The sequence below is a fragment of the Pseudophryne corroboree genome, chromosome 5 (genome assembly GCF_028390025.1).
Source record: "Pseudophryne corroboree isolate aPseCor3 chromosome 5, aPseCor3.hap2, whole genome shotgun sequence".
NCBI classification, from domain to species: Eukaryota; Metazoa; Chordata; class Amphibia; order Anura; family Myobatrachidae; genus Pseudophryne; species Pseudophryne corroboree.
In genome coordinates, this window is record NC_086448.1 from 544,886,390 (window position 1) to 544,911,798 (window position 25,409).

At 47.5% G+C, this 25,409-nt stretch overlaps 1 protein-coding gene across 3 annotated transcripts in view; it reads left to right on the forward strand.

Moving 5' to 3' along the window:
- Nucleotides 1–288: 288 nt before the first annotated feature.
- CAP2 (cyclase associated actin cytoskeleton regulatory protein 2) overlaps nucleotides 289–25,409 on the forward strand; it is a 335,178-nt gene continuing 310,057 nt past the window's right edge. The window contains exon 1 of one of the 3 annotated variants that reach the window (XM_063923215.1): nucleotides 289–503. Coding sequence is in view for 2 of the 3 variants with exons in the window: in XM_063923216.1 (XP_063779286.1) it covers nucleotides 875–943 (69 nt within the window). In the remaining variant the exon portion in view is untranslated. Of the gene's footprint in view, nucleotides 504–848; nucleotides 944–25,409 lie in introns of those variants that run through there. The other 2 variants (XM_063923216.1, XM_063923214.1) reach the window with 2 other exon arrangements.

The following is a 25,409-nucleotide window of genomic DNA, read 5'->3' on the forward strand; positions in this document are numbered from 1 at the left end:
GTGGAATTAAGAATACTAGACCTAAGGAATGACTGTACTCACTATACTATTCTGGCTCAGAAACAAAGAATAAAAAGTAATCCAAGCTTTTTCTCTTGTCCCATTCAACAACAATAATAATAATAATAATAATAATAATAATAATAATTTGGGGACGGTGATCCCTGTATTCCCCATCTGGCAGGCGGCTACAGCCCCCAGCACTAATAACGTCCATCTCTTCTTCTTCTTCTTCTGCTGCTGCTGCTGCTGCCGCCGCCGCCGCTGCGTCCCCTCGCCTCCTCCCCTCCCGCAGCCGTCTCTCCCCTCGCCGCCCGCAGCCCCCACAAGACGTGTCTTTATTTGGAGATGCCGGAAAGCAGCGCAGCCGCCGCGCTCCTGCATGACTGACACGCACAGGGACTGACTGAGCCTCTGTTTCTTTGCCTCCATCTCTTTTTCTGCATCTGTCGTATTATTTTCCCGTTGCGGATCTGTGTCAGGCCAGCCCCGGACAGCAGCAGGTAATGTCCTCCTATTCTGCCTGATGCTATGTGTGAGAGAGTGGATGGGATCTGCTTGTTAGTGCTTACAGATGGAGCCATGTGAAAAAGGAGAGCATAATGGGGAGCCTGTGAGACAAGGGGCGCAGGTGTCTTAAATCCTTTATCCGGGTAAATAACCCTGATGTTCAAGTGTAATGCAAGTGAGGGATCACATCTAATAATCACCACCCCATTTAGCTATCAGCAGGGCTCAAGTCATCAGCAAGCATGGGCCATTAGCTCCCACCCACCCCCTCCCTTTTATTCTGCAAAATCGCGGCCTGGCACATCGCACACTGCCTGTGGAACTGTATGATGAGAGTGGCAGGAGAGATGGTTATGCGGTTACTATGGTGACACGAGACGTTTCCTCTGACATTGTGCTGTGGAAGGAAATACATCTGGCAGTGCAGCTCCAGGTGATCAGTGCACCTGCTTAGTGTCTGCCACTCATCCTGAAGTTCTGTCTGCTTTATTAGTGCTGTATAGTTATTTATGTCACTTCATGTGATTATGGATGTGTTTTTTTTCTGATTGGTTAATGTTTTATTTCCTGTGTAGTATTTCATTATAATCTAACTACCACAGGAAAGACTTGTGTGTAACAGCATTTGTAACATAATTCCATGGTTCAGTGCAGTAATGTCGGACATTTGGGATATGTAGTATAGTGACTTTGGTCTACTGTATAATATACAGTAGAAACTTTTGTGCAATGTTGGAAATGTTTGTTAATATAGAGACTTTGGTGCAGTGTTGCAAACTGTGTTTTATCTGTAGCAAAAACAAGAACTCGTTCTTTATAGCTTTCATTATAAAGGTTGAATATGTGGGGGCCGTACAGTACATCAGCAATTAATTGGGCCAAATCCTCATTCTGCCAATGACTATGTTGGGTGTTCGTTTCAATTCAGCATGTTGGACAGTCACGATTCACCGATTCTAACCCAAAAAATATTGGAATCGGCGAGTCAGGGATTGTTAACATGTTGTATTTTGCAGCTCCCCCAAGAAATTGGCAATCATCGGAGTCCGCCGATCGGCTAAAAGGATCACCAGTCATTGGATCAGAAATGGGATTTGCCCTTTAGATCATCTAGCAGCTTCTGTGCCTATTAATATATATGATGTCATATAGCACAACACATGACAAAGAGGATGTACAGTATCACAAAGTCGTGTTATACGAGATACCGTCAATTGGAATGCCTGTGGTCATAAAACGGACACCGCCATCCCGATGCTCAGAATCCCGAAAGAGGTCGGGTAAGTATGATTACTCATCCCCCTAACCCTCCTTTCCCGCAGCCTAACCGTAACCTCCTCCCCCTCACAGCCTAATCCTAACCCTTCCCCATGGTGCTTAAACCTAACCCTCCCTTTCCCACAGCCTAACCCTCCCCATGGGTGCCTAACTGTAACCCCCATCCCGGCAGCCTAACCCTAACCCTCCCCAAGGGTGCCTAACTCTAACCCCTATCCCAACAGCCTAACCCTAACCCTCCCTTCTCCGCAGCCTAACCCTAACCCTCCCCAAGGTTGCCTAACTCTAACCCCCATCCCAGCAGCCTAACTCTCCCTTCTCCGCAGCCTAACCCTAACCCTCCCCGTGGGTACCTAATCCTCCTCTCCCTTCATACTCCCTCCTGCCCCTTACGGTCGGCCAATGATCATCGCCTCTCCTCGGCCCTGGTCACTGCTTCCCATGCTCGAGTTCAAGATTTTGCCCATGCTGCACCCCTTCTGTGGAATGTGCTCCCTCGCTCCATTAGACTCTCCCAGACCTTGCAAAGCTTCAAACGGGCACTAAAAACCCACCTATTCATCAAAGCGTACCCTCCCGATGCATAACCTAGTCCTGAGGCCGCTCCTCCATCCCCCTGCCTCATGCCTTGAACATCTGTGCTTTGCTTATATACTGCCATCGGGCTACCTCCTGCTTGCTTGCACCTCATGTCATCTATCTGTCGCCCCTTCCCACTAGATTGTTAGTTCTCCAGAGCAGGGCCCTCTTTCCTCTTGTTGTCAAAGCCCTCTTCTCAACACATTTCACTCGCAGGTATCTCCTACTCAGCGACCATCTTTACCCGCTTTTTCTCCTGCTGGTAAAGGCTCATCTTTATCTATGGCCACCAGCTCCTAGTAGTACAATGATCACTCCCTCGCTACTTACATCTAAGCTGTATTATGTTTTGAGAATTGTGGTGCTCTATGTTACCTGTACTCAATTTTTGTTATTTATTTACTGTAATGCTAAGTTTTGTCTCCCTGTACTGTCCTTTGTACGGCGCTGTGAAACACTTGTGGCGTCTTATAAATAAAATGTAATAATAGTAATAAACCCCCCTCCCTGCAGCCTATTCCTAACCCTTCCTTTCCTGCAGCCTAAACGTAACCTCCCCTCCTCTCACAGCCTAACCCTGAACCTCCCCAGTGGTGCCTAAACCTAACCCCCCTCCCTGCAACCTAACCCTAATACTCTCCCTTCGCCGCAGCCTAACCCTAACCTTTCCCGGGGGTACCTAACCTTACCCTCCCTGCAGTCTATCCCTAACCCTACCTTACCCGCAGCCTAACCGTAATCCTCCCCTTGCAGCCTAAAAATAAGAATTTACTCACCGGTAATTCTATTTCTCGTAGTCCGTAGTGGATGCTGGGGACTCCGTCAGGACCATGGGGAATAGCGGCTCCGCTGGAGACAGGGCACAAAATTTAAAAGTTTGACCACTAGGTGGTGTGTACTGGCTCCTCCCCCTATGACCCTCCTCCAAGCCTCAGTTAGGATACTGTGCCCGGACGAGCGTACACAATAAGGAAGGATTTTGAATCCCGGGTAAGACTCATACCAGCCACACCAATCACACCGTACAACTTGTGATCTGAACCCAGTTAACAGTATGATAACGTGAAAAGATGGCTCACAACAATAAACAACCCGATTTTTTTGTAACAATAACTATGTACAAGTATTGCAGACAATCCGCACTTGGGATGGGCGCCCAGCATCCACTACGGACTACGAGAAATAGAATTACCGGTGAGTAAATTCTTATTTTCTCTGACGTCCTAGTGGATGCTGGGGACTCCGTCAGGACCATGGGGATTATACCAAAGCTCCCAAACGGGCGGGAGAGTGCGGATGACTCTGCAGCACCGAATGAGAGAACTCCAGGTCCTCCTTAGCCAGGGTATCAAATTTGTAGAATTTTACAAACGTGTTCTCCCCTGACCACGTAGCTGCTCGGCAGAGTTGTAATGCCGAGACCCCTCGGGCAGCCGCCCAAGATGAGCCCACCTTCCTTGTGGAGTGGGCATTGACAGATTTTCAATGCTCTGACAACGTCCAGCAACTTGGAATCCTCCAAATCGCTAGTAGCCGCAGGCACCACAATAGGCTGGTTCAGGTGAAACGCTGATACCACCTTAGGCAGAAAATGAGGACGCGTCCTCAATTCTGCCCTGTCCGAATGGAAAATCAGATATGGGCTTTTATACGATAAAGCCGCCAATTCCGACACTCTCCTGGCTGAAGCCAGGGCCAGTAGCATGGTTACTTTCCATGTAAGATATTTCAAATCTACCGATTTGAGTGGCTCAAACCAATGGGATTTGAGAAAATCCAAAACTACATTGAGATCCCACGGTGCCACTGGGGGCACAACCGGGGGCTGTATATGTAGTACTCCTTTTACAAAAGTCTGGACTTCAGGAACTGAAGCCAATTCTTTCTGGAAGAAAATCGACAGGGCCGAAATTTGAACCTTAATGGACCCTAATTTGAGGCCCATAGATAATCCTGTTTGCAGGAAATGTAGGAATCGACCCAGTTGAAATTCCTCTGTCGGGGCCTTCCTGGCCTCACACCATGCAACATATTTTCTCCAAATGCGGTGATAATGTTGTGCAGTCACCTCCTTCCTGGCTTTGACCAGGGTAGGGATGACCTCTTCCGGAATGCCTTTTTCCCTTAGGATCCGGCGTTCAACCGCCATGCCGTCAAACGCAGCCGCGGTAAGTCTTGGAATAGACACGGTCCCTGCTGAAGCAGATCCCTTCTTAGAGGTAGAGGCCACGGATCTTCCGTGAGCATCTCCTGAAGTTCCGGGTACCAAGTCCTTCTTGGCCAGTCCGGAGCCACTAGTATCGTTCTTACTCCCCTTTGCCGTATAATTCTCAGTACCTTGGGTATGAGAGGCAGAGGAGGGAACACATACACTGACTGGTACACCCATGGTGTTACCAGAGCGTCCACAGCTATTGCCTGAGGGTCTCTTGACCTGGCGCAATACCTGTCCAGTTTTTTGTTGAGGCGGGACGCCATCATATCCACCATTGGTCTTTCCCAATGGACTACAATCATGTGGAAGACTTCTGGATGAAGTCCCCACTCTCCCGGGTGAAGATCGTGTCTGCTGAGGAAGTCTGCTTCCCAGTTGTCCACTCCCGGGATGAACACTGCTGACAGTGCTATCACATGATTTTCCGCCCAGCGAAGAATCCTTGCAGCTTCTGCCATTGCCCTCCTGCTTCTTGTGCCGCCCTGTCTGTTTACGTGGGCGACTGCCGTGATGTTGTCCGACTGGATCAACACCGGCTGACCCTGAAGCAGAGGTTTTGCCAGGCTTAGAGCATTGTAGATTGCTCTTAGTTCCAGTATATTTATGTGAAGAGACGTTTCCAGGCTTGTAGATGAGCACTCTGCAACCACCATAGCAGAGAGACCCTTGTCCTTGTCGACAATTTTATCCGCTGATGCATCTGCAGATGCGATCCGGACCATTTGTCTAGCAGATCCCACTGAAAAATTCGTGCATGGAATCTGCCGAATGGAATCGCTTCGTAAGAAGCCACCATTTTTCCCAGGACTCTTGTGCATTGATGCACAGACACTGTCCCTGGTTTTAGGAGGTTCCTGACGAGTTCGGATAACTCCCTGGCTTTCTCCTCCGGAAGAAATACCTTTTTCTGAACAGTGTCCAGAATCATCCCTAGGAACAGCAGACGTGTCGTCGGGATCAGTTGGGATTTTGGAAAATTCAGAATCCACCCGTGCTGTTGGAGCACTACTTGAGTTAGTGCTACTCCGACCTCCAGCTGTTCTCTGGATCTTGCCCTTATCAGGAGATCGTCCAAGTAAGGGATAATTAATACGCCTTCTCTTCGAAGAAGGATCATCATTTCGGCCATTACCTTGGTAAAGACCCTGGGTGCCGTGGACAATCCAAACGGCAGCGTCTGAAACTGATAATGACAGTTTTGTACCACGAACCTGAGGTACCCTTGGTGTGAAGGGCAAATTGGGACATGAAGGTAAGCATCCTTGATGTCCAAGGACACCATAAAATCCCCTTCTTCCAGATTCGCTATCACTGCTCTGAGTGACTCCATCTTGAACTTGAATTTTTGTATGTACAGGTTCAGAGATTTCAGATTTAGAATAGGTCTTACCGAGCCGTCCGGCTTCGGTACCACAAATAGCGTGGAGTAATACCCCTTTCCCTGTTGTAGAAGGGGTACCTTGATTATCACCTGCTGAGAATACAGCTTGTGAATGGCTTCCAATACCGTCGCCCTGTCTGAGGGAGACGTTGGCAAAGCAGATTTTAGGAACCGGCGAGGGGGAGACTTCTCGAATTCCAACCTGTAACCCTGAGATACTACCTGCAGGATCCAGGGGTCCACCTGCGAGTGAGCCCACTGTGCGCTGAAATTCTTGAGGCGACCCCCCACCGCCCCTGAGTCCGCTTGTAAGGTCCCAGCGTCATGCTGAGGCCTTTGCAGAAGCCGGGGAGGACTTCTGCTCCTGGGAAGAGGCTGCTTGCTGCAGTCTCTTACCCTTTCCTTTGCCTCGGGGCAAATATGAATGTCCTTTTGCTCGCTTGTTCTTATAGGAACGAAAGGACTGCGGCTGAAAAGACTGCGTCTTTTTCTGCTGGGAGGGGACTTGAGGTAAAAAGGTGGACTTCCCGGCTGTTGCCGTGGCTACCAAATCCGATAGACCGACCCCAAATAATTCCTCCCCCTTATACGGCAATACTTCCATATGCCGTTTGGAATCCGCATCGCCTGACCACTGTCGTGTCCATAGACTTCTTCTGGCAGATATGGACATCGCACTTACTCTTGATGCCAGAGTGCAGATATCCCTCTGTGCATCTCGCATATAAAGGAATGCATCCTTTAATTGCTCTATAGTCAATAAAATAATGTCCCTATCCAGGGTATCAATATTTTCAGTCAGGGAATCCGACCAAGCCACCCCAGCACTGCACATCCAGGCTGAGGCGATTGCTGGTCGCAGTATAACACCAGTATGTGTGTATATACTTTTTAGAGTATTTTCCAGCCTCCTATCAGCTGGATCCTTGAGGGCGGCCGTATCAGGAGACGGTAACGCCACTTGTTTGGATAAACGTGTGAGCGCCTTGTCCACCCTAGGGGGTGTTTCCCAGCGCGCCCTAACCTCTGGCGGGAAAGGGTATAATGCCAATAACTTCTTTGAAATCAGCAGTTTTTTTATCAGGGGTAACCCACGCTTCATCACACACGTCATTCAATTCCTCTGATTCAGGAAAAACTACAGGTAGTTTTTTCAGACCCCACATAATACCCCTTTTTGTGGTACTTGCAGTATCAGAGATATGCAAAGCCTCCTTCATTGCCGTGATCATATAACGTGTGGCCCTACTGGAAAATACGTTCGTTTCTTCACCGTCGACACTAGATTCGGTGTCTGGGTCTGTGTCGACCGACTGAGGCAAAGGGCGTTTTACAGCCCCTGACGGTGTTTGAGACGCCTGTACAGGTACTAACTGGTTTGCCGGTCGTCTCATGTCGTCAACCGACTTTTGCAGCGTGCTGACATTATCACGTAATTCCATAAACAAAGCCATCCATTCCGGTGTCGACTCCCTAGGGGGTGACATCACCATTACCGGCAATTGCTCCGCCTCCACACCAACATCGTCCTCATACATGTCGACACACACGTACCGACACACAGCAGACACACAGGGAATGCTCTGATAGAAGACAGGACCCCACTAGCCCTTTGGGGAGACAGAGGGAGAGTTTGCCAGCACACACCAAAGCGCTATAATTATATAGGAACAACCTTATATAAGTGTTGTTTCCTTATAGCTGCTTAAATATATATAATATCGCCAAAAAATGCCCCCCCTCTCTGTTTTTTACCCTGTTTCTGTAGTGCAGTGCAGGGGAGAGCCTGGGAGCCTTCCTAGCAGCGGAGCTGTGTAGGAAAATGGCGCTGTGTGCTGAGGAGATAGGCCCCGCCCCCTATTCCGGCGGGCTCTTCTCCCGGTTTTTCTGAGACCTGGCAGGGGTGAAATACATCCATATAGCCTCATGGACTATATGTGATGTATTCTTTTTAGCCAGAAAGGTATTAACATTGCTGCCCAGGGCGCCCCCCCCAGCGCCCTGCACCCTCAGTGACCGCCGGTGTGAAGTGTGCCTGAGCGCAATGGCGCACAGCTGCAGTGCTGTGCGCTACCTCATGAAGACTGAAAAGCCTTCAGCCGCCGGTTTCTGGACCTCTTCTTACTTCGGCATCTGCAAGGGGGTCGGCGGCGCGGCTCCGGTGACCCATCCAGGCTGTACCTGTGATCGTCCCTCTGGAGCTAGTGTCCAGTAGCCTAAGAAGCAAATCCATCCTGCACGCAGGTGAGTTCACTTCTTCTCCCCTAGGTCCCTCGTTGCAGTGAGCCTGTTGCCAGCAGGACTCACTGAAAATAATAAAACTATCAAAACTTTTACTCTAAGCAGCTCTTTATGAGAGCCACCTAGATTGCACCCTGCTCGGACGGGCACAAAAACCTAACTGAGGCTTGGAGGAGGGTCATAGGGGGAGGAGCCAGTACACACCACCTAGTGGTCAAACTTTTAAATTTTGTGCCCTGTCTCCTGCGGAGCCGCTATTCCCCATGGTCCTGACGGAGTCCCCAGCATCCACTAGGACGTCAGAGAAAGGACATTTATTAGACCATGGGAATGGCAGAAATAGGGCAGAACAGTGATCTCTGCTGAGCGCCTTCCTGTATAACAGCATTGTTTTCAGTGATACTCTCGCCACTGCAGCATGTCTACCGGCCAGTCTTGCACTGTAATCCTTTTCAACCTGTCAGCTGCCTTTGACAGTATCAATCACCCTCTCCTTCTACAGACAATCCGTGACACTCAGAGCTGTACCTAGAAACTCTGCAGCCCCCCATTACATTCTGGAGCTGCAGAGCATAAGGGGCTGGTGTCCTGGATGACGGCATCGGCTGCACTGCCCTCCCTACGGCCCTGCACTCTCATGGATGGTGGGCTTCCTACCTTTCTGTCACTTCCTTGTCCCTTAAGTCTGCTCCCTGGGAGTCATTTGTGCCTCCTCCTCTCCATCACACTCCACATTCATTTCCTCTCCAAATTCTGCCACTTTCACTCTTGCAACATCTGCAGGAGCAGACCCTTCTTCACAATGGAGGTTACCAAGGGCTCCATTTAACATCGATCCTTATTACCAGTCGCATATTATGTTTATTATTGCAGTGATACTAATGAATGTGCTGCCATAATTAAAATATTTTGCCTCTCCAGTGAGGTCCAGCAGTGTTCTCTTTCTCTGCGGCGTCCTCCACTGTGTTGCCGTACACCTACCACTGCCATCTACACGTGCGCATTACACTTTCACCCCGCGGACGCACAGCAAAGCCTGAAAGGCTCCGTTGCAGCCAGAAAGGCTGTTGTTGGGTTCAGACCACACCGCTAATGCATTAGCGATACAGTGACAAATTGCTGTTTGCTAAATGCTCAGTGTAGGAAATAACCCCTTTAGGGAGTGCTAAAATTATTTTTAGTGTCGGTAATGGGGAGAAGTGCTATCAGCGATGGCATGTGTGCTGATGCCACTTCTCCCCCATGTATTACTGTGGCGATGGCTGGTAAATGACAGGGGCGCACCTGTCGTTATCGGGCTGCTATCCACAAGTTAGCTCGCAGATGTGCGGGGCAACCTATGAACGGTCACTGACCGTTCCAACACCTGCAGCTATGGATTTGCGACAGCTGCAGGTATCGTTCGTTGCTCCATACACAGCCACCGGCTCCAGGCTGCATGGCCATTGGAGCTGGCCGGGAGGAGAGACACAGTGCATGAGCGCTAAGCTGATGCGCTGTGTGCTTTGACTAGGACCGTCGGTGGGAGTAGTTTCACTCCCCCACTTCGGCAAGCGAGATGCTAATACATCTCGTTGGTGTACCTTCCTGCTTCGCCTTGGTATGCTATAGCAGCATCTCCCCTATAAGTACCAACCAATCAGCTCCTATTATTTTTCAAACCTGTAACATGGCAGTTTTGAACTACTTTATTTCTCTCCACTTAATCACTCTCCAAGTAAATGCACTATTCATCTGTCACATGGACTGCTGCAACCTTCTACTCTCTGGACTTCTGCTCTCTTGCCTCCACAATCAAACATTTTTCACTCAATGCCGATGCACATCTCATCTTCCTGTGTTGTCACTCTAATTCGACCTCTCCTCTTTTGCAACGCCTTCACCGACTCAACTTAAGTTCCACACTCTCACTTTCAAAGCACTCAGGAGTATAACCCTTCCTGCCTCGCCTCTTTAACGAGGCAAAGTAGCACCGAGATGTATTAATATCTCGGATGCCGAAGTGGGGGAGTAAAAACTCCCCTCTCCGGCGGTTGCTGCCAGACCCTAGTGCTGATGCGGCTGTGTCTCTCCCCCGGCTGGCTCACTGGGCATGCACAAGATCTCGCTACTCACATGAGATCTCCTGTGCAGCCTGGAGCTGGCAGCCGCCACAGCCAGGGACAGCAATGGATAACGACACTGCAGCTGTCAAAATCAATAGCTGCAGGTGTCAGAAGAGTCAGCTCCACTGACCATTCATACATTGCCCCTGCATATCGGCATGCTACCTTTCACTCCTGTCCTCCTTCATACATGGGGAGAAACGGTATCAGCGCAAATAATGGCGCTGATACTGCTTCTCCCCCATTTTTTTCTTCATACATCTGCTCCCTCTCCTACATATCCAACCTCACCTGAATGCTGAAATAGCTCTTGTATTCTTTGCTCTTTCCTAACTTTGAGGGGAGCTGTCACTTTTGACTGGAAAAGGACATTTCCCAGCAGTCAACACCAATAACATGGGTTTCATGGGTACTTCTCCAAAGAACATAATTTGTTTTATTCACATTCCTAAATGAGCTGGCTTATGCTTGAGGCTGATTACAGCTCAAACATGCTGTGAAGCAAAATTATACATACCTCATATTCCTATAATGCTCTTCACTGAGTGTGTTTTGAGGAATTTTTTTATGTAAAAATATTCTTCATAATCAATGGCCCAGTAAGTATACTTTGCCTTTGTAAAGTTAGGCTACGGGTACAGTATCCAGTTAAATGGCCGACCTTAACCATTTCGCCATTCAGAATGTTGACATGGTTCAAACTGTCAACAGGCGCCAGGTCAACATCTTTACTGTTGATAAGTTCGCAATAACAACATCTGAAATTGTCGACATTCTGAGGATGCTGACAGTTAAGCTTAGGCGCCTTTGGGAGGGTTAGGGTTTGGCAATATGGGGAAGTTTAAAGATTAGAGTTAGGAATAGGGGTAGAAATACTCAGGGGAACACCGATCCTCAGATGCTTTCACCGGAATTGTTGCTCACTTGACCACCGGGACCTGGAGGAGGACGCCAGAGCCAATGATTCCTCCGGGAGAAGGTAAAACATCGCTAGACCACCAGGGACGGTTTGTGAACAGTTCATCATGTCGACATACTGTATCATCCAAGAAGACATGTTGAATGTTGAAATTGTCACTGTTGAAATGCTGAGCATGCCAACATGCTGCATGTCTACAGTTTGACCCTTTTTTGACATTCTCATCTCGACATGACAACGTTTGACAAGTCATACCACACCATTTTGATTTTTAGTCATGTACTTGTTTTTTTCCCCTTTAAATAACAGAATAGCTCATCTCATGCTTCAGTGGTTGCTCCCTGAACACTGCCATCCATAACTTTATGAAACTCCACTCTACACGCCAAGTCATTAATTTGGATAAGTAGAATATATTGCTGGAAGGGCCATTCCTCTCACAATAAAATATACACGTTTGCTGTAATATGTTATTGTATCGTGCAGTATGTATGACAAAGAGTGGGGGCTATGGGGACAGCAGTATAAAATGTAAACAATTCTACCTCAGGAAGCAAAGGGCAGAATACCACTGGAAGTAAGTAGATACATTATGGAGACATTATAGGGCCTAATTCTGAGTTGATCGCAGCAGCAAATTTGTTAGCAGTTGGGCAAAACCGTGTGCACTGCAGGGGGGGGGGGGCAGATATAACATGTGCAGAGAGAGTTAGATTTGGGTGGGGTGTATTCAAACTGAAATCTAAATTGCAGTGTAAAAATAAAGCAGCCACTATTTACCCTGCACAGAAATAATCCACCCAAATCTAACTCTCTCTGCAAATGTTATATCTGCCCCCCCTGCAGTGCAAATGGTTTTGCCCAATTGCTAACAAACTTGCTGCTGCGATCAGCTCAGAATATCCCCCTATAGTCAGATACAGTATATGAGCTGCCTAGTCAAAGTAACCAGCCCTGTATATAAGTGCTCTATAAAATGATGCAAGACAGAGAACATCAGCGCAAGAGCCCCTCAATGTGCGGAAGGGTTTGCTCACTTTTGGATAAACCCGCCTTAGTTTACGGCTTTGGACACTGGATTAATATCCCTGATGCTTACTCTGCTGCAGAGTCGCTGCATGCTGGTATAAGAAGCCTTCCGTATCTTTTCTAGTTTGTCTCTATTAAAAAGTTATGGAATGATTCAGGCTCATTGCGAGGAGATGTAGAGTCACTTCCAAATAAATAAATAAATAAATAAATTGTAGCCTTTCTATTTAGTATCATTAGTTAATTTCTAGTGTAAAGAAATATTATGTTATATTCCTATTTATAAATTCATTTTTTTTAATTGTTTTATTTTGCAATTGATACAACAATTTTATGGAATGGGCCTTCAATCCTTCAAAGCTTTGCCAGCAGTGCAGCCTGGTGGTTTATCTACATGTAATAGCCGGTCCCTGGCAGGCTCACTCACGGCTGTTATTATAGTTAGGTGAACTAAGACAGTTGTCTAGAAAGCTACCAGTCTGAGGGGTATATTTACTAAAATTAGTATTTTCCCGTTTGAGGTCAAAGTTCAATCACGAATGACATCGAAAGTGTAAAGTTGCAACTTTTTGAATTTAGTACGACTAATTTACTAAGCTGTCGTATTCTGCATTTTCGGATTTACCGATGTCGATGTCATTTGTTTTTTTTGGCAGTGTTTTACGTGAGTGACTTGTAAAACACTGCCGACTTTAATACAATGAATCTCGGCCGGATCTGAGTTGTGCACCTTTTATAAAAATGTAATCAGTGTTAAAATAAAATAAAAAATTGCGTGGGGTCCCCCCTCCTAAGCCAAACCAGCCTCGGGCTCTTTGAGCCGGTCCTGGTTGCAAAAATATGGGGAAAAAAATGTCAGGGGTTCCCCCATATTTAAACAACCAGCACCGTGCTCTGCACCTGGTCCTGGTTCCAAAAATACGGGGGACAAAAAGCGTAGGGGTCCCCCGTATTTCTGAAACCAGCACCGGGCTCCACTAGCCAGATACATAATGCCACAGCCGGGGGACACTTTTATCTAGGTCCCTGCGGCCCTGGCATTACATAACCAACTAGTCACCCCTGGCCGGGGTACCCTGGAGGAGTGGGGACCCCTTCAATCAAGGGGTCCCCCCTCCACCAGCCACCCAAGGGCCAGGGGTGAAGCCCGAGGCTGTCCCCCCCATCCAAGGGCTGCGGATGGGAGGCTGATAGCCTTTTTGTCAAAAAATGAATATTGTTTTTAGTAGCAGTACTACAAGTCCCAGCAAGCCTCCCTCGCAAGCTGGTACTTGGAGAACCACAAGTACCAGCATGCGGTGGAAAACCGGGCCCGCTGGTACCTGTAGTACTACTACTAAAAAAATACCCCAATAAAAACATAAGACACACACCTTGAAAGTAAAACTTTAATGCATACATCCACACCTCCATATACACATACTTACCTATGTTCACACGAGGGTCGGTCCTCTTCTCCATGTAGAATCCATGGTGTACCTGTTGAAAAAATTATACTCACAAAATCCAGTGTTGCTGGCTCCTCTTGTAATCCATTTGTAATCCAGGTACTTTGCAAAAAAACAAAACGGACACCCGACCTCGCACTGAAAGGGGCCCCATGTTTTCACATGGGACCCCTTTCCCCGAATGCCAGAAACCCCCTCTGACTTATGTCTAAGAGGGTTCCATCAGCCAATCAGGGAGCGCCACATTGTGGCACCCTCCTGATTAGCTGTGTGCTCCTGTACTGTATGACAGGCAGCACACGGCAGTGTTACAATGTAGCGCCTATGCGCTCCATTATAACCAATGGTGGGAACTTTGTGGTCAGCGGTTGACCGAAAGTAACCTCACCGCTGACCGCAAAGTTCCCACCATTGGTTATAATTGGTTTTATTGGGGTATTTTTTTAGTAGTAGTACTACAGGTACCAGCGGGCCCGGTTTTCCACTGCATGCTGGTACTTGTGGTTCTCTAAGTACCAGCTTGCGAGGGAGGCTTGCTGGAACTTGTAGTACTGCTACTAAAAACAATATAAATTTTTTGACAAAAAGGCTATCAGCCTCCCATCCGCAGCCCTTGGATGGGGGGGGACAGCCTCGGGCTTCACCCCTGGCCCTTGGGTGGATGGTGGGGGGGGGGGACCCCTTGATTGAAGGGGTCCCCACTCCTCCAGGGTACCCCGGCCAGGGGTGACTAGTTGGTTATGTAATGCCAGGGCCGCAGGGACCTAGATAAAAGTGTCCCCCGGCTGTGGCATTATGTATCTGGCTAGTGGAGCCCGGTGCTGGTTTCAGAAATACGGGGGACCCCTACGCTTTTTGTCCCCCGTATTTTTGGAACCAGGACCAGGCGCAGAGCCCGGTGCTGGTTGTTTAAATATGGGGGAACCCCTATCATTTTTTCCCCCATATTTTTTCAACCAGGGCCGGCTCAAAGAGCCCGAGGCTGGTTTTGCTTAGGAGGGGGGACCCCACGCATTTTTTTTTGTTTTTTTTTAAATAACACTTTCCCATCTCCTTCCCACTGATAAACATGCACGGATCTCATGGATCCGTGCATGCCTATCCAAACACGGGATAAAAAAAGCAGGTCTGTTTTTTTTTAGCACTTTTTCACGAATTGTATTTCAGCACGGCAGTGTTTGGCTATTGTCGGCAGTGTTTGTGATTTGCACTTTTTAGTAAATTACCGATTTCTACCAAATTGCAGGCGTATTTGACCGATGGTGTATTGATTCGTAATTTTTTCCTAAGACTTCCAAAATATTACGAATGCCCTCATCACTGCCGAGATTTTTGCTTAGTAAATTCCCAACATGACACTTTGAAGAAAAAACGTAATCTCGGACAAAATCGGGACCTTAGTAAATATACCCCTGAGTGTGCAGAAAAAGCTGAATGAGAGACATCATGTGACTCATTTGGTGTTTTTAGTTTAGTATTAAATGCTGTTGTCACAGACAGTTAAATTAAGGAGTGGTTGTCAAAGCAAGCATGAATAAGCTTTCTAAGTTTAACTGATTATTTAAATTGAACCCATGATCTAACGCTAGAAATAACTATTTGTTGTCAAAAACAATAGAAGAGACCCCTGGCACATTATGCTACATACAGTAATACATTTTCTCTGACGTCCTAGTGGATGCTGGGAACTCCGTAAGGACCATGGGGAATAGACGGGCTCCGCAGGAGACTGGGCACTCTAAAAGAAAGATTAGGTACTATCTGGTGTGCACTGGCTCCTCCCACTATGACCCTCCCCCAGACCTCAGTTAGATTTTCTGTGCCCGGCCGAGCTGGATGCACACTAGGGGCTCTCCTGAGCTCCTAGAAAGAAAGTTTATTTTAGGTTTTTTATTTTACAGTGAGACCTGCTGGCAACAGGCTCACTGCATCGAGGGACTAAGGGGAAAAGAAGCGAACCTACCTGCTTGCAGCTAGCTTGGGCTTCTTAGGCTACTGGACACCATTAGCTCCAGAGGGATCAACCGCAGGACCCGTCCTTGGTGTTCGTTCCCGGAGCCGCGCCGCCGTCCCCCTTACAGAGCCAGAAGCACGAAGATGGTCTGGAAAATCGGCGGCAGAAGACTTCAGTCTTCACCAAGGTAGTGCACAGCACTGCAGCTGTGCGCCATTGCTCCTCATGTACACCTCACACTCCGGTCCCTGATGGGTGCAGGGCGCTGGGGGGGGGGGGGGGGCGGGGGGCGCCCTGAGCAGCAATAAAAACACCTTGGCTGGCAAAATAATCACAATATATAGCCCCAGAGGCTATATATGTGATAAATACCTCTGCCAGAATCCATAAAAAAGCGGAAGAAAAGTCCGCGAAAAAGGGGCGGAGCTATCTCCCTCTGCACACTGGCGCCATTTTCTCTTCACAGTGCAGCTGGAAGACAGCTCCCCAGGCTCTCCCCTGTAGTTTGCAGGCTCAAAGGGTTAAAAAGAGAGGGGGGGGCACTAAATTTAGGCACAATATTGTATATACAAGCAGCTATTAGGAAAAATTCACTCAATATAGTGTTAATCCCTAAATTATATAGCGCTCTGGTGTGTGCTGGCATACTCTCTCTCTGTCTCCCCAAAGGGCTGTGTGGGGTCCTGTCCTCAGTCAGAGCATTCCCTGTGTGTGTGTGTGCGGTGTGTCGGTACGGCTGTGTCGACACGTTTGATGAGGAGGCTTATGTGGTGGCAGAGCAGATGCCGATAAATGTGATGTCGCCCCCTGTGGGGCCGACACCAGAGTGGATGGATAGGTGGAAGGTATAAACCGACAGTGTCAACTCCTTACATAAAAGGCTGGATGACGTAACAGCTGTGGGACAGCCGGCTTCTCAGCCCGCGCCTGCCCAGGCGTCTCAAAGGCCATCAGGGGCTCATAAACGCCCGCTCCCTCAGATGGCAGACACAGATGTCGACACGGAGTCTGACTCCAGTGTCGACGAGGTTGAGACATATACACAATCCACTAGGAACATCCGTAACATGATCCCGGCAATAAAAAATGTGTTACACATTTCTGACATTAACCCAAGTGCCACTAAAAAAGGGTTTTATGTTTGGGGAGAAAAGCAGGCAGTGTTTTGTTCCCCCATCAAATGAGTGAATGAAGTGTGAAAAAGCGTGGGTTCCCCCGATAAGTAACTGGTAATTTCTAAAAAGTTACTGATGGCGTACCCTTTCCCGCTAGAGGATAAGTTACGCTGGGAGATATCCCCTAGGGTGGATAAGGCGCTCACACGTTTGTCAAAAAAGGTGGCACTGCCGTCTTAGGATACGGCCACTTTGAAGGTACCTGCTGATAAAAAGCAGGAGGCTATCCTGAAGTCTGTATTTACACACTCAGGTACTAGACTGAGACCTGCAGATAGTGCTGCTGCAGCGTGGTCTGTGACCCTGTCAAACAGGGATACTATTTTGCGAACATAAGAGCATATTAAAGACGTCGTCTTATATATGAGGGATGCACAGAGGGATATTTTGCCGGCTGGCATCCAGAATTAATGCAATGTCCATTCTGTCAGGAGGGTATTAGAGACCCGACACTGGACAGGTGATGCTGACTTTAAAAGGCACATAGAGCCTTATAAGGGTGAGGAATTGTTTGGGGATGGTCTCTGGGACCTCGTATCCACAGCAACAGCTGAGAAGAAAAATTTTTACCTCAGGTTTCCTCACAGCCTAAGAAAGCACTGTATTATCAGGTACAGTCCTTTCGGCTTCAGAAAAGCAAGCGGGTCAAAGGCGCTTCCTTTCTGGACAGAGACGAGGGAAGAGGGAAAAAGCTGCACCAGTCAGCCAGTTCCCAGAATCAAAATTCTTCCCCCGCTTCCTCTGAGTCCACCGCATGACGCGGGGGCTCCACAGGCGTAGCCAGGTACGGTGGGGGGCCGCCTCAAAAATTTCAGCGATCAGTGGGCTCGCTCACAGGTGGATCCCTGGATCCTTCAAGTAGTATCTCAGGGGTACAAGCTGGAATTCGAGGCGTCTCCCTTCCCGCCGTTTCCTCAAATCTGCCTTGCCGACAACTCCCTCAGGCAGGGAGGCTGTGCTAGAGGCAATTCACAAGCTGTATTCCCAGCAGGTGATAGTCAAGGTGCCCCTACTTCAACAAGGACGGGGTTACTATTCCACACTGTTTGTGGTACCGAAACCGGACGGTTCGGTGAGACCCATTTTAAATTTGAAATCCTTGAACACATACATAAAAAAATTCAAGTTCAAGATGGAATCGCTCAGGGCGGTTATTGCAAGCCTAGAGGAGGGGGATTACATGGTATCCCTGGACATCAAGGATGCTTACCTACATGTCCCCATTTACCATCCTCACCAGGAGTACCTCAGATTTGTGGTACAGGATTGCCATTACCAATTCCAAACACTGCCGTTTGGACTGTCCACGGCACCGAGGGTCTTTACCAAGGTAATGGCAGAAATGATGATACTCCTTCGAAAAAAGGGAGTTTTAATTATCCCGTACTTGGACGATCTCCTTATAAAGGCGAGGTCCAAGGAGCAGTTGTTGGTCGGAGTAGCACTATCTCGGGAAGTGCTACAACAGCACGGATGGATTCTAAACATTCCAAAGTCACAGCTGGTTACTACCACACGCCTACTGTTCCTGGGGATGGTTCTGGACACAGAACAGAAAAAAGTGTTTCTCCCGCAGGAGAAAGCCAAGGAGCTGTCATCTCTAGTCAGAGACCTCCTGAAACCAAAACAGGTATCGGTGCATCACTGCACACGAGTCCTGGGAAAAATGGTAGCTTCTTACGAAGCAAATTCCATTCGGCGGGTTCCATGCAAGAACCTTTCAGTGGGACCTCTTGGACAAGTGGTCGGGATCGCATCTTCAGATGCATCGGCTGATAACCCTGTCTCCAAGGACCAGGGTATCTCTACTCTGGTGGCTGCAGAGTGCTCATCTTCAAGAGGGCCGCAGATTCGGCATACAGGACTGGGTCCTGGTAACCACGGATGCCAGCCTTCGAGGCTGGGGGGCAGTCACACAGGGAAGAAATTTCCAAGGACTTTGGTCAAGTCAGGAGTCGTCCCTACACATAAATATTCTGGAACTGAGGGCCATTTACAATGCCCTAAGTCTGGCAAGGCCTCTGCTTCAAAACCAGCCAGTACTGATCCAATCAGACAACATCACGGCAGTCGCCCATGTAAACCGACAGGGCGGCACAAGAAGCAGGATGGCGATGGCAGAAGCCACAAGGATTCTCCGATGGGCGGAAAATCACGTCTTAGCACTGTCAGCAGTGTTCATTCCGGGAGTGGACAACTGGGAAGCAGACTTCCTCAGCAGACACGACCTACACCCGGGAGAGTGGGGACTTCATCCAGAAGTCTTCCAACTGTTGGTAAACCGTTGGGAAAGGCCACAGGTGGACATGATGGCGTCCCGCCTAAACAAAAAACTAGATATTGCGCCAGGTCAAGGGACCCTCAGGCAATAGCTGTGGACGCTCTAGTGACACCGTGGGTGTACCAGTCGGTTTATGTATTCCCTCCTCTGCCTCTCATACCAAAGGTACTGAGAATAATAAGAAAACGAGGAGTAAGAACGATACTCGTGGTTCCGGATTGGCCAAGAAGAGCTTGGTACCCAGAACTTCAAGAAATGATATCAGAGGACCCATGGCCTCTACCGCTCAGACAGGATCTGCTACAGCAGGGGCCCTGTCTGTTCCAAGACTTACCGCGGCTGCGTTTGACGGCATGGCGGTTGAATTCCGGAGCCTAAAGGAAAAGGGCATTCCGGAGGAAGTCATTCCTACGCTGATAAAAGCCAGGAAAGAAGTAACCGCAAACCATTATCACCGTATTTGGCGAAAATATGTTGCGTGGTGTGAGGCCAGGAAGGCCCCAACAGAGGAATTTCAGCTGGGTCGTTTTCTGCACTTCCTACAGTCAGGAGTGGCTATGGGCCTAAACTTGGGTTCCATTAAGGTCCAGATTTCGGCTCTGTCAATTTTCTTCCAGAAAGAACTGTCTTCACTGCCTGGAGTTCAGACATTTGTAAAGGGAGTGCTACATATTCAGCCCCCTTTTGTGCATCCTGTGGCACCTTGGGATCTCCACGTGGTGTTGAGTTTCCTAAAATCACATTGGTTTGAGCCACTTAAAACTGTGGATTTGAAATATCTCACGTGGAAAGTGGTCATGTTATTGGCCTTGGCTTCGGCCAGGCGTGTGTCAGAATTGGCGGCTTTGTCATGTAAAAGCTCTTATCTGATTTTCCATATGGATAGGGCAGAATTGAGGACTCGTCCCCAGTTTCTCCCTAAGGTGGTATCAGCTTTTCACTTGAACCAACCTATTGTAGTGCCTGCGGCTACTAGGGACTTGGAAGATTCCAAGTTACTGGACGTAGTCAGGGCCTTAAAAATTTATATTTCCAGGACGGCTGGAGTCAGGAAAACTGACTCGCTTTTTATCCTGTAGGCACCCAACAAAATAGGTGCTCCTGCTTCTAAGCAGACTATTGCTCGCTGAATTTGTAGCACAATTCAGCTGGAGCATTCTGCGGCTGGATTGCCGCATCCTAAATCAGTAAAAGCCCATTCCACGAGGAAAGTGGGCTCATCTTGGGCGGCTGCCCGAGGGGTCTCGGCTTTACAACTTTGCCGAGCTGCAACTTGGTCAGGGGCAAACACGTTTGCTAAATTCTACAAATTTGATACCCTGTCTGAGGAGGACCTTGAGTTCTCTCATTCGGTGCTGCAGAGTCTCCCGCCCGTTTGGGAGCTTTGGTATAATCCCCATGGTCCTTACGGAGTTCCCAGCATCCACTAGGACGTCAGAGAAAATAAGATTTTACTCACCGGTAAATCTATTTCTCGTAGTCCGTAGTGGATGCTGGGCGCCCATCCCAAGTGCGGATTGTCTGCAATACTTGTATGTAGTTATTGCCTAACTAAGGGTTATTGTTGAGCCATCTGTTGAGAGGCTCAGTTATATTTCATACTGTTAACTGGGTATAGTATCACGAGTTATACGGTGTGATTGGTGTGGCTGGTATGAGTCTTACCCGGGATTCAAAATCCTTCCTTATTGTGTCAGCTCTTCCGGGCACAGTATCCTAACTGAGGTCTGGAGGAGGGTCATAGTGGGAGGAGCCAGTGCACACCAGATAGTACCTAATCTTTCTTTTAGAGTGCCCAGTCTCCTGCGGAGCCCGTCTATTCCCCATGGTCCTTACGGAGTCCCAGCATCCACTACGGACTACGAGAAATAGATTTACCGGTGAGTAAAATCTTATTTTTTGTTTCAAAATCTCCCACTATCTCACTCAAGACAGTGAATATGTGATACCACTTTCACACCTTAATCCCGTCTTCAACTCGAGAGACTGAACGTGGGGTTGGAGCTGGATTTTCCATTACATACCCCATTCACACTTGCGGATAAAACCGGGTTATTCCCAGGTCATCGTCATTCACACCGTCTAACAGTGATGTCATCTCCAGGCGCTACTGAGCCTGCCAATCAGCTCCTTTTAGGCATGGCCCGGGTCATCGAGACCCGGGTCATGCCTTTCACACCAAAGACTACACTGGTCGGACCCTGCAATAACCCAGGTTTAGACCTGGGTCGACCCTTTCACACTGACCAAGGCCCCAGTCGCCCTGGCTTGACCTGGCAGTTTTCTGAGTTTTTTGCTCAATGTGAAAGGGGTATTATCCTGTCAATGGGCAACGTAAGAAAGTTATTGGTTTCTTAGCCATTTACAGGCTCCTAGCTGTGGCTGGTGCCTTCTTGGGGCACTTGTGCATGAGGCAGTGCTGGTGAATTGCAGCCGGCAAAGCAGATGTTTTTAAATGTTCCGTTGCTGGGCTGATTTGATGACCTTCTCACCAATACCCCTTTCACATCACCAAAACTGGTACAGGTCCCGGATTTAGCCCCTCCCAGACTGCGCTGCTGCTCCTGGCTTATTGCCTGGTCAGCCGCGTTAGCAGTCATGAGATCATCTGCACTTCAAATGGGGTTGTACCCGTGTATAACCCTGTTTTAATCCTGGGTTGAAATGCCGGGTCAATCGACCTGGGAAATTGTTAAGTGGTGCTTTCACACTGCACCTCGACCCGGGTGGACCCAGCAATAACCCAGGATATTTTGGTGATGTGAAAGGGGCACAACTTAAGTGGGAGAATTGAAATCTTCAGAAGAAACAACATTGGTGAGTTACAGCAGTTAGCATACAGTACAATATACATCACTATTTAGTTGGACTTAAAGCACATTCATGATCCAGAATAATGCCACTGACCTTCAACACAAGTCATAATGGTAAGCAGCACTAACTAAAACTAAAACAAATGTTGTTTATAAATGTAGTAACTTTCATAATCCCAGTGGTTCTGGATATGTTTCCATCCTGCCCAGGCGCGTGTAAAGATATACATGTAAATAATAATGGGGGAAGTATGGCTAACTGCTGTGATACATCTGATTGCAAAGCATTGAAGCGTACACAAAGACACAAGCCGCAGTAAAGATTCATCACAGGCAGATGAAATAAAATGTCAGTCACTAATGAATACTCCTGTGCTCCGTAAAGGGGATGAAGCATTGCGGTCTGATTCTGAGTCGGATGCAGAAGTGCACGTAGCAGTCACTTTCTACGACTTTATGCAAATGCCAATACAAACTCCATTCCTTGAGTATATCCGTGCGCCCTTATAGGCCACCATTGAATCTATCACCAGCTGGCAGGTGCAGTTTCTCCATCTGACTGTTGCCTCCTATGACTGTGCTTCTTGTGAATTCAGCCACTTGCATTGACACGCTCGCAACACTCTCATAACCCGCCCACTGAACGGACTATTTTTGCATGCATTTCTAGCCCAGTCATCACCTAGGAACGCCCATCACCGTTCCACATTTCTGATACCGGCCGTCATGATTGCAACAGCATCTTCTTGTGTAACACATGTGTTGTATGAGTTTCTACAAATTTTCATGCATGCGCAGTTTGCGTGAAAATGTGAAAAATATTGAAATTGCATGAATACCGCCATTGTGTGTGACTGTAAATCAGGCCCTCTATGTGGTTCCTGAGGAATCTAGGCCTGATTCAGAGATGTGGGCAGCTATCATTGCAGCTGCAAATTTGTACACAGCAGTTGTACGAAAATATGAAAATGTCGCAGCCACCGGGCTTTGTATTGAGACACCGAGATTGGGATGGCGAGCGAAATCTGATGTTTTTTTTTTAAAGGGGCAATCATTTACAAGGCTAAACCATGCCTTATAAATGGTTGCCACTTAAAAAAAAAAAAGTCTGAGTTCGGCCAGCATCCCGCACAGCCGCCGAACTCGGACTTCATTACATTCCGGCCAGTGAGTGAGATAAATTGATTACGCTATTAAAGAGATGTCCACATACTGTATATATTTGATCTTCCTTTCATGTGCACTTCAGGAGTCTGGTGACCTTGTTTAGACAATACACAAATACATTTATTGAAAACTACCCATGTGCAATGCCTAGAGCAGTTGTTGACAAATAACGTAGATTTTAGGAGCCGAACTGTTATGTGAAGGGTTGTTTTTTAAAGAATGATAGAATGTCAATACTGTACATGTGCAATAAATGGATTATATAGGAATTATCAGTTGAAGTCTGTACATTTCTCTATTAGCCTTCCTAATTTGAATCTCAGACTTCTACAGGCCTGACTTATACAGTGTAAGCTTGTTTTTGAACTGATAGGTCATTAAAATGTGTTAGCATATGGGAGTTCTGTAGTATATAGGGCCAGATGTATTAAGTCTGGAGAAATGATAAAGCAGTAATTATTATTATCCATTATTTATTTGGTGCTATAAGTGTGCCGCAGCGCCCAATTACAGAGTGCCTAAACAAATAATCAAAACAGGAAACCAACTTACAGTTGAAGACAATATAGGACAAGTACAGGGTAAATAAACATAGCTACATCAGCAGATGACACTGAGTATCAGGTGGCAGAAGACCACAGGATTTGGTGCAGTTGAAGATTATTAAAGTAAGAAAAGAATAAGCACATGGGGGAAGTGGGCCCTACTCGTGAGAGCTTACATTCTAAAGGGGAGGGGTAGACAGACAGGGGTGGCACAGACAGGGTAGACAGAGAGCGTGGAACAGAGGGTTAGGAGGAGAGTTGACTGGGTTTGGTAAAGAAGTGGTTCTTGAGAGCCCGTTTGAAGTTTTGTAGAAAGGTGGAGAGTCTGAGGGGGAGAGGTAGGGAATTCAGGACAAGGGAGCAGCATGTGAAAAATCTTGGAGGTTGGAGTGGGAGGAAGTAATCAGTAGGCAGGAGCGTCGGCGTGCATTAGCAGAGCGAAGCGGATGGATGGGAGTGTAAAGGGAGATAAGGTCAGAGATGTAAATGGGAGAGGAGTGGGTGAGGGCTTTGTAAGTGATTGTGAGAAGCTTGAAATGGATTCTGAAAGGAAAGGTCTTGTAAGAGAGGAGATGTGGATGTAGTGCGTTTGGTGAGGAAGATGAGCCGGACAGCAGCATTGAGGATCGATTGGAGTGGAGAGAGGTAATTGTCAGGGAGGCCAGTTAGGAGGAGATTACAGTAGTCCAGTCTGGAGATGACCAGTGAGTGGATAAGGGTCTTGGTGTAGCATCCTGGGTTAGAAAGGGTCTGATCCTGGAAATATTTTTTAGATGAAAACAGCAGGTTTGTTAGAGGTGCTGAATGTTTGGTTTGAAGGAGAGGGAGGAGTCAAGGATTACTCCAAGACAGCACACTTGGGGGCTAGAGGAGATAGTAGTGCCATCAATAGATAATGAAATTGTGCGAGGTGAGGTTGTGCGGGAGGGTGGGAAGATGATCATCATCTATGAGGCAGATGTATTAAGCCTGGAGAAGTGATAAATCAGTAATAAGTGGATGGTGATAACGCACTGGCCAATCAGCTTCTGTCATTTTTCAAATCCGTAATGATTGGCTGGTGCATAATCACCATCCACTTATCACTGATTTATCACTTCTTCAGGCTTAATACATCTGCCTCATAGGGGGAATTCAAATGTTTGAAAAGTCAATTGGGTGTCTGTTTTTTCCTATTTAATAGACAGGAAAAATCAGACAACCAACCGACTTTTCAAACATTTGAATTCCCCCCATAGTGTCTGTAAAGCTGGCCATACATTAGGACGATATCGGATATGAATGTAAGATTTCAACGCATCGTATGACGCATTGTGTGCACATCGTATGTGTTTTCGGTAGGCTTACGAAGCGATGCGCGTCCCCATTGGTCGAATGTCGCATCAAATGATCATTCGTGCAGCCCATATTATCCGTCGTAATTGTATGCACATCGTACCTTATTTTATGCAAATACAATGCATGGTATACAATGAGCATAATTTTTTAGTGGCATTTCCTTCCAGGTGATCACGTGTTTTTTGTGAGGCACACAATCGATTGATAGATTGTATGCTTCATCGTATGCACATAAAACTCCTAATAGTATGCCTTGGGCACCTGGGGGGATTGAAGGGAAATCTTATGAGGAATCGGATCGGATGCTGGTCGTCCTAATGTATGACTCATTGTTTAGTCCCATAGTCTCACATTATTTTCAATTCTTCCCACCCTCCCTCCCCCAAGTAATACAATGAAATAAGATGGGATAAAAAATATATGAGGATAGT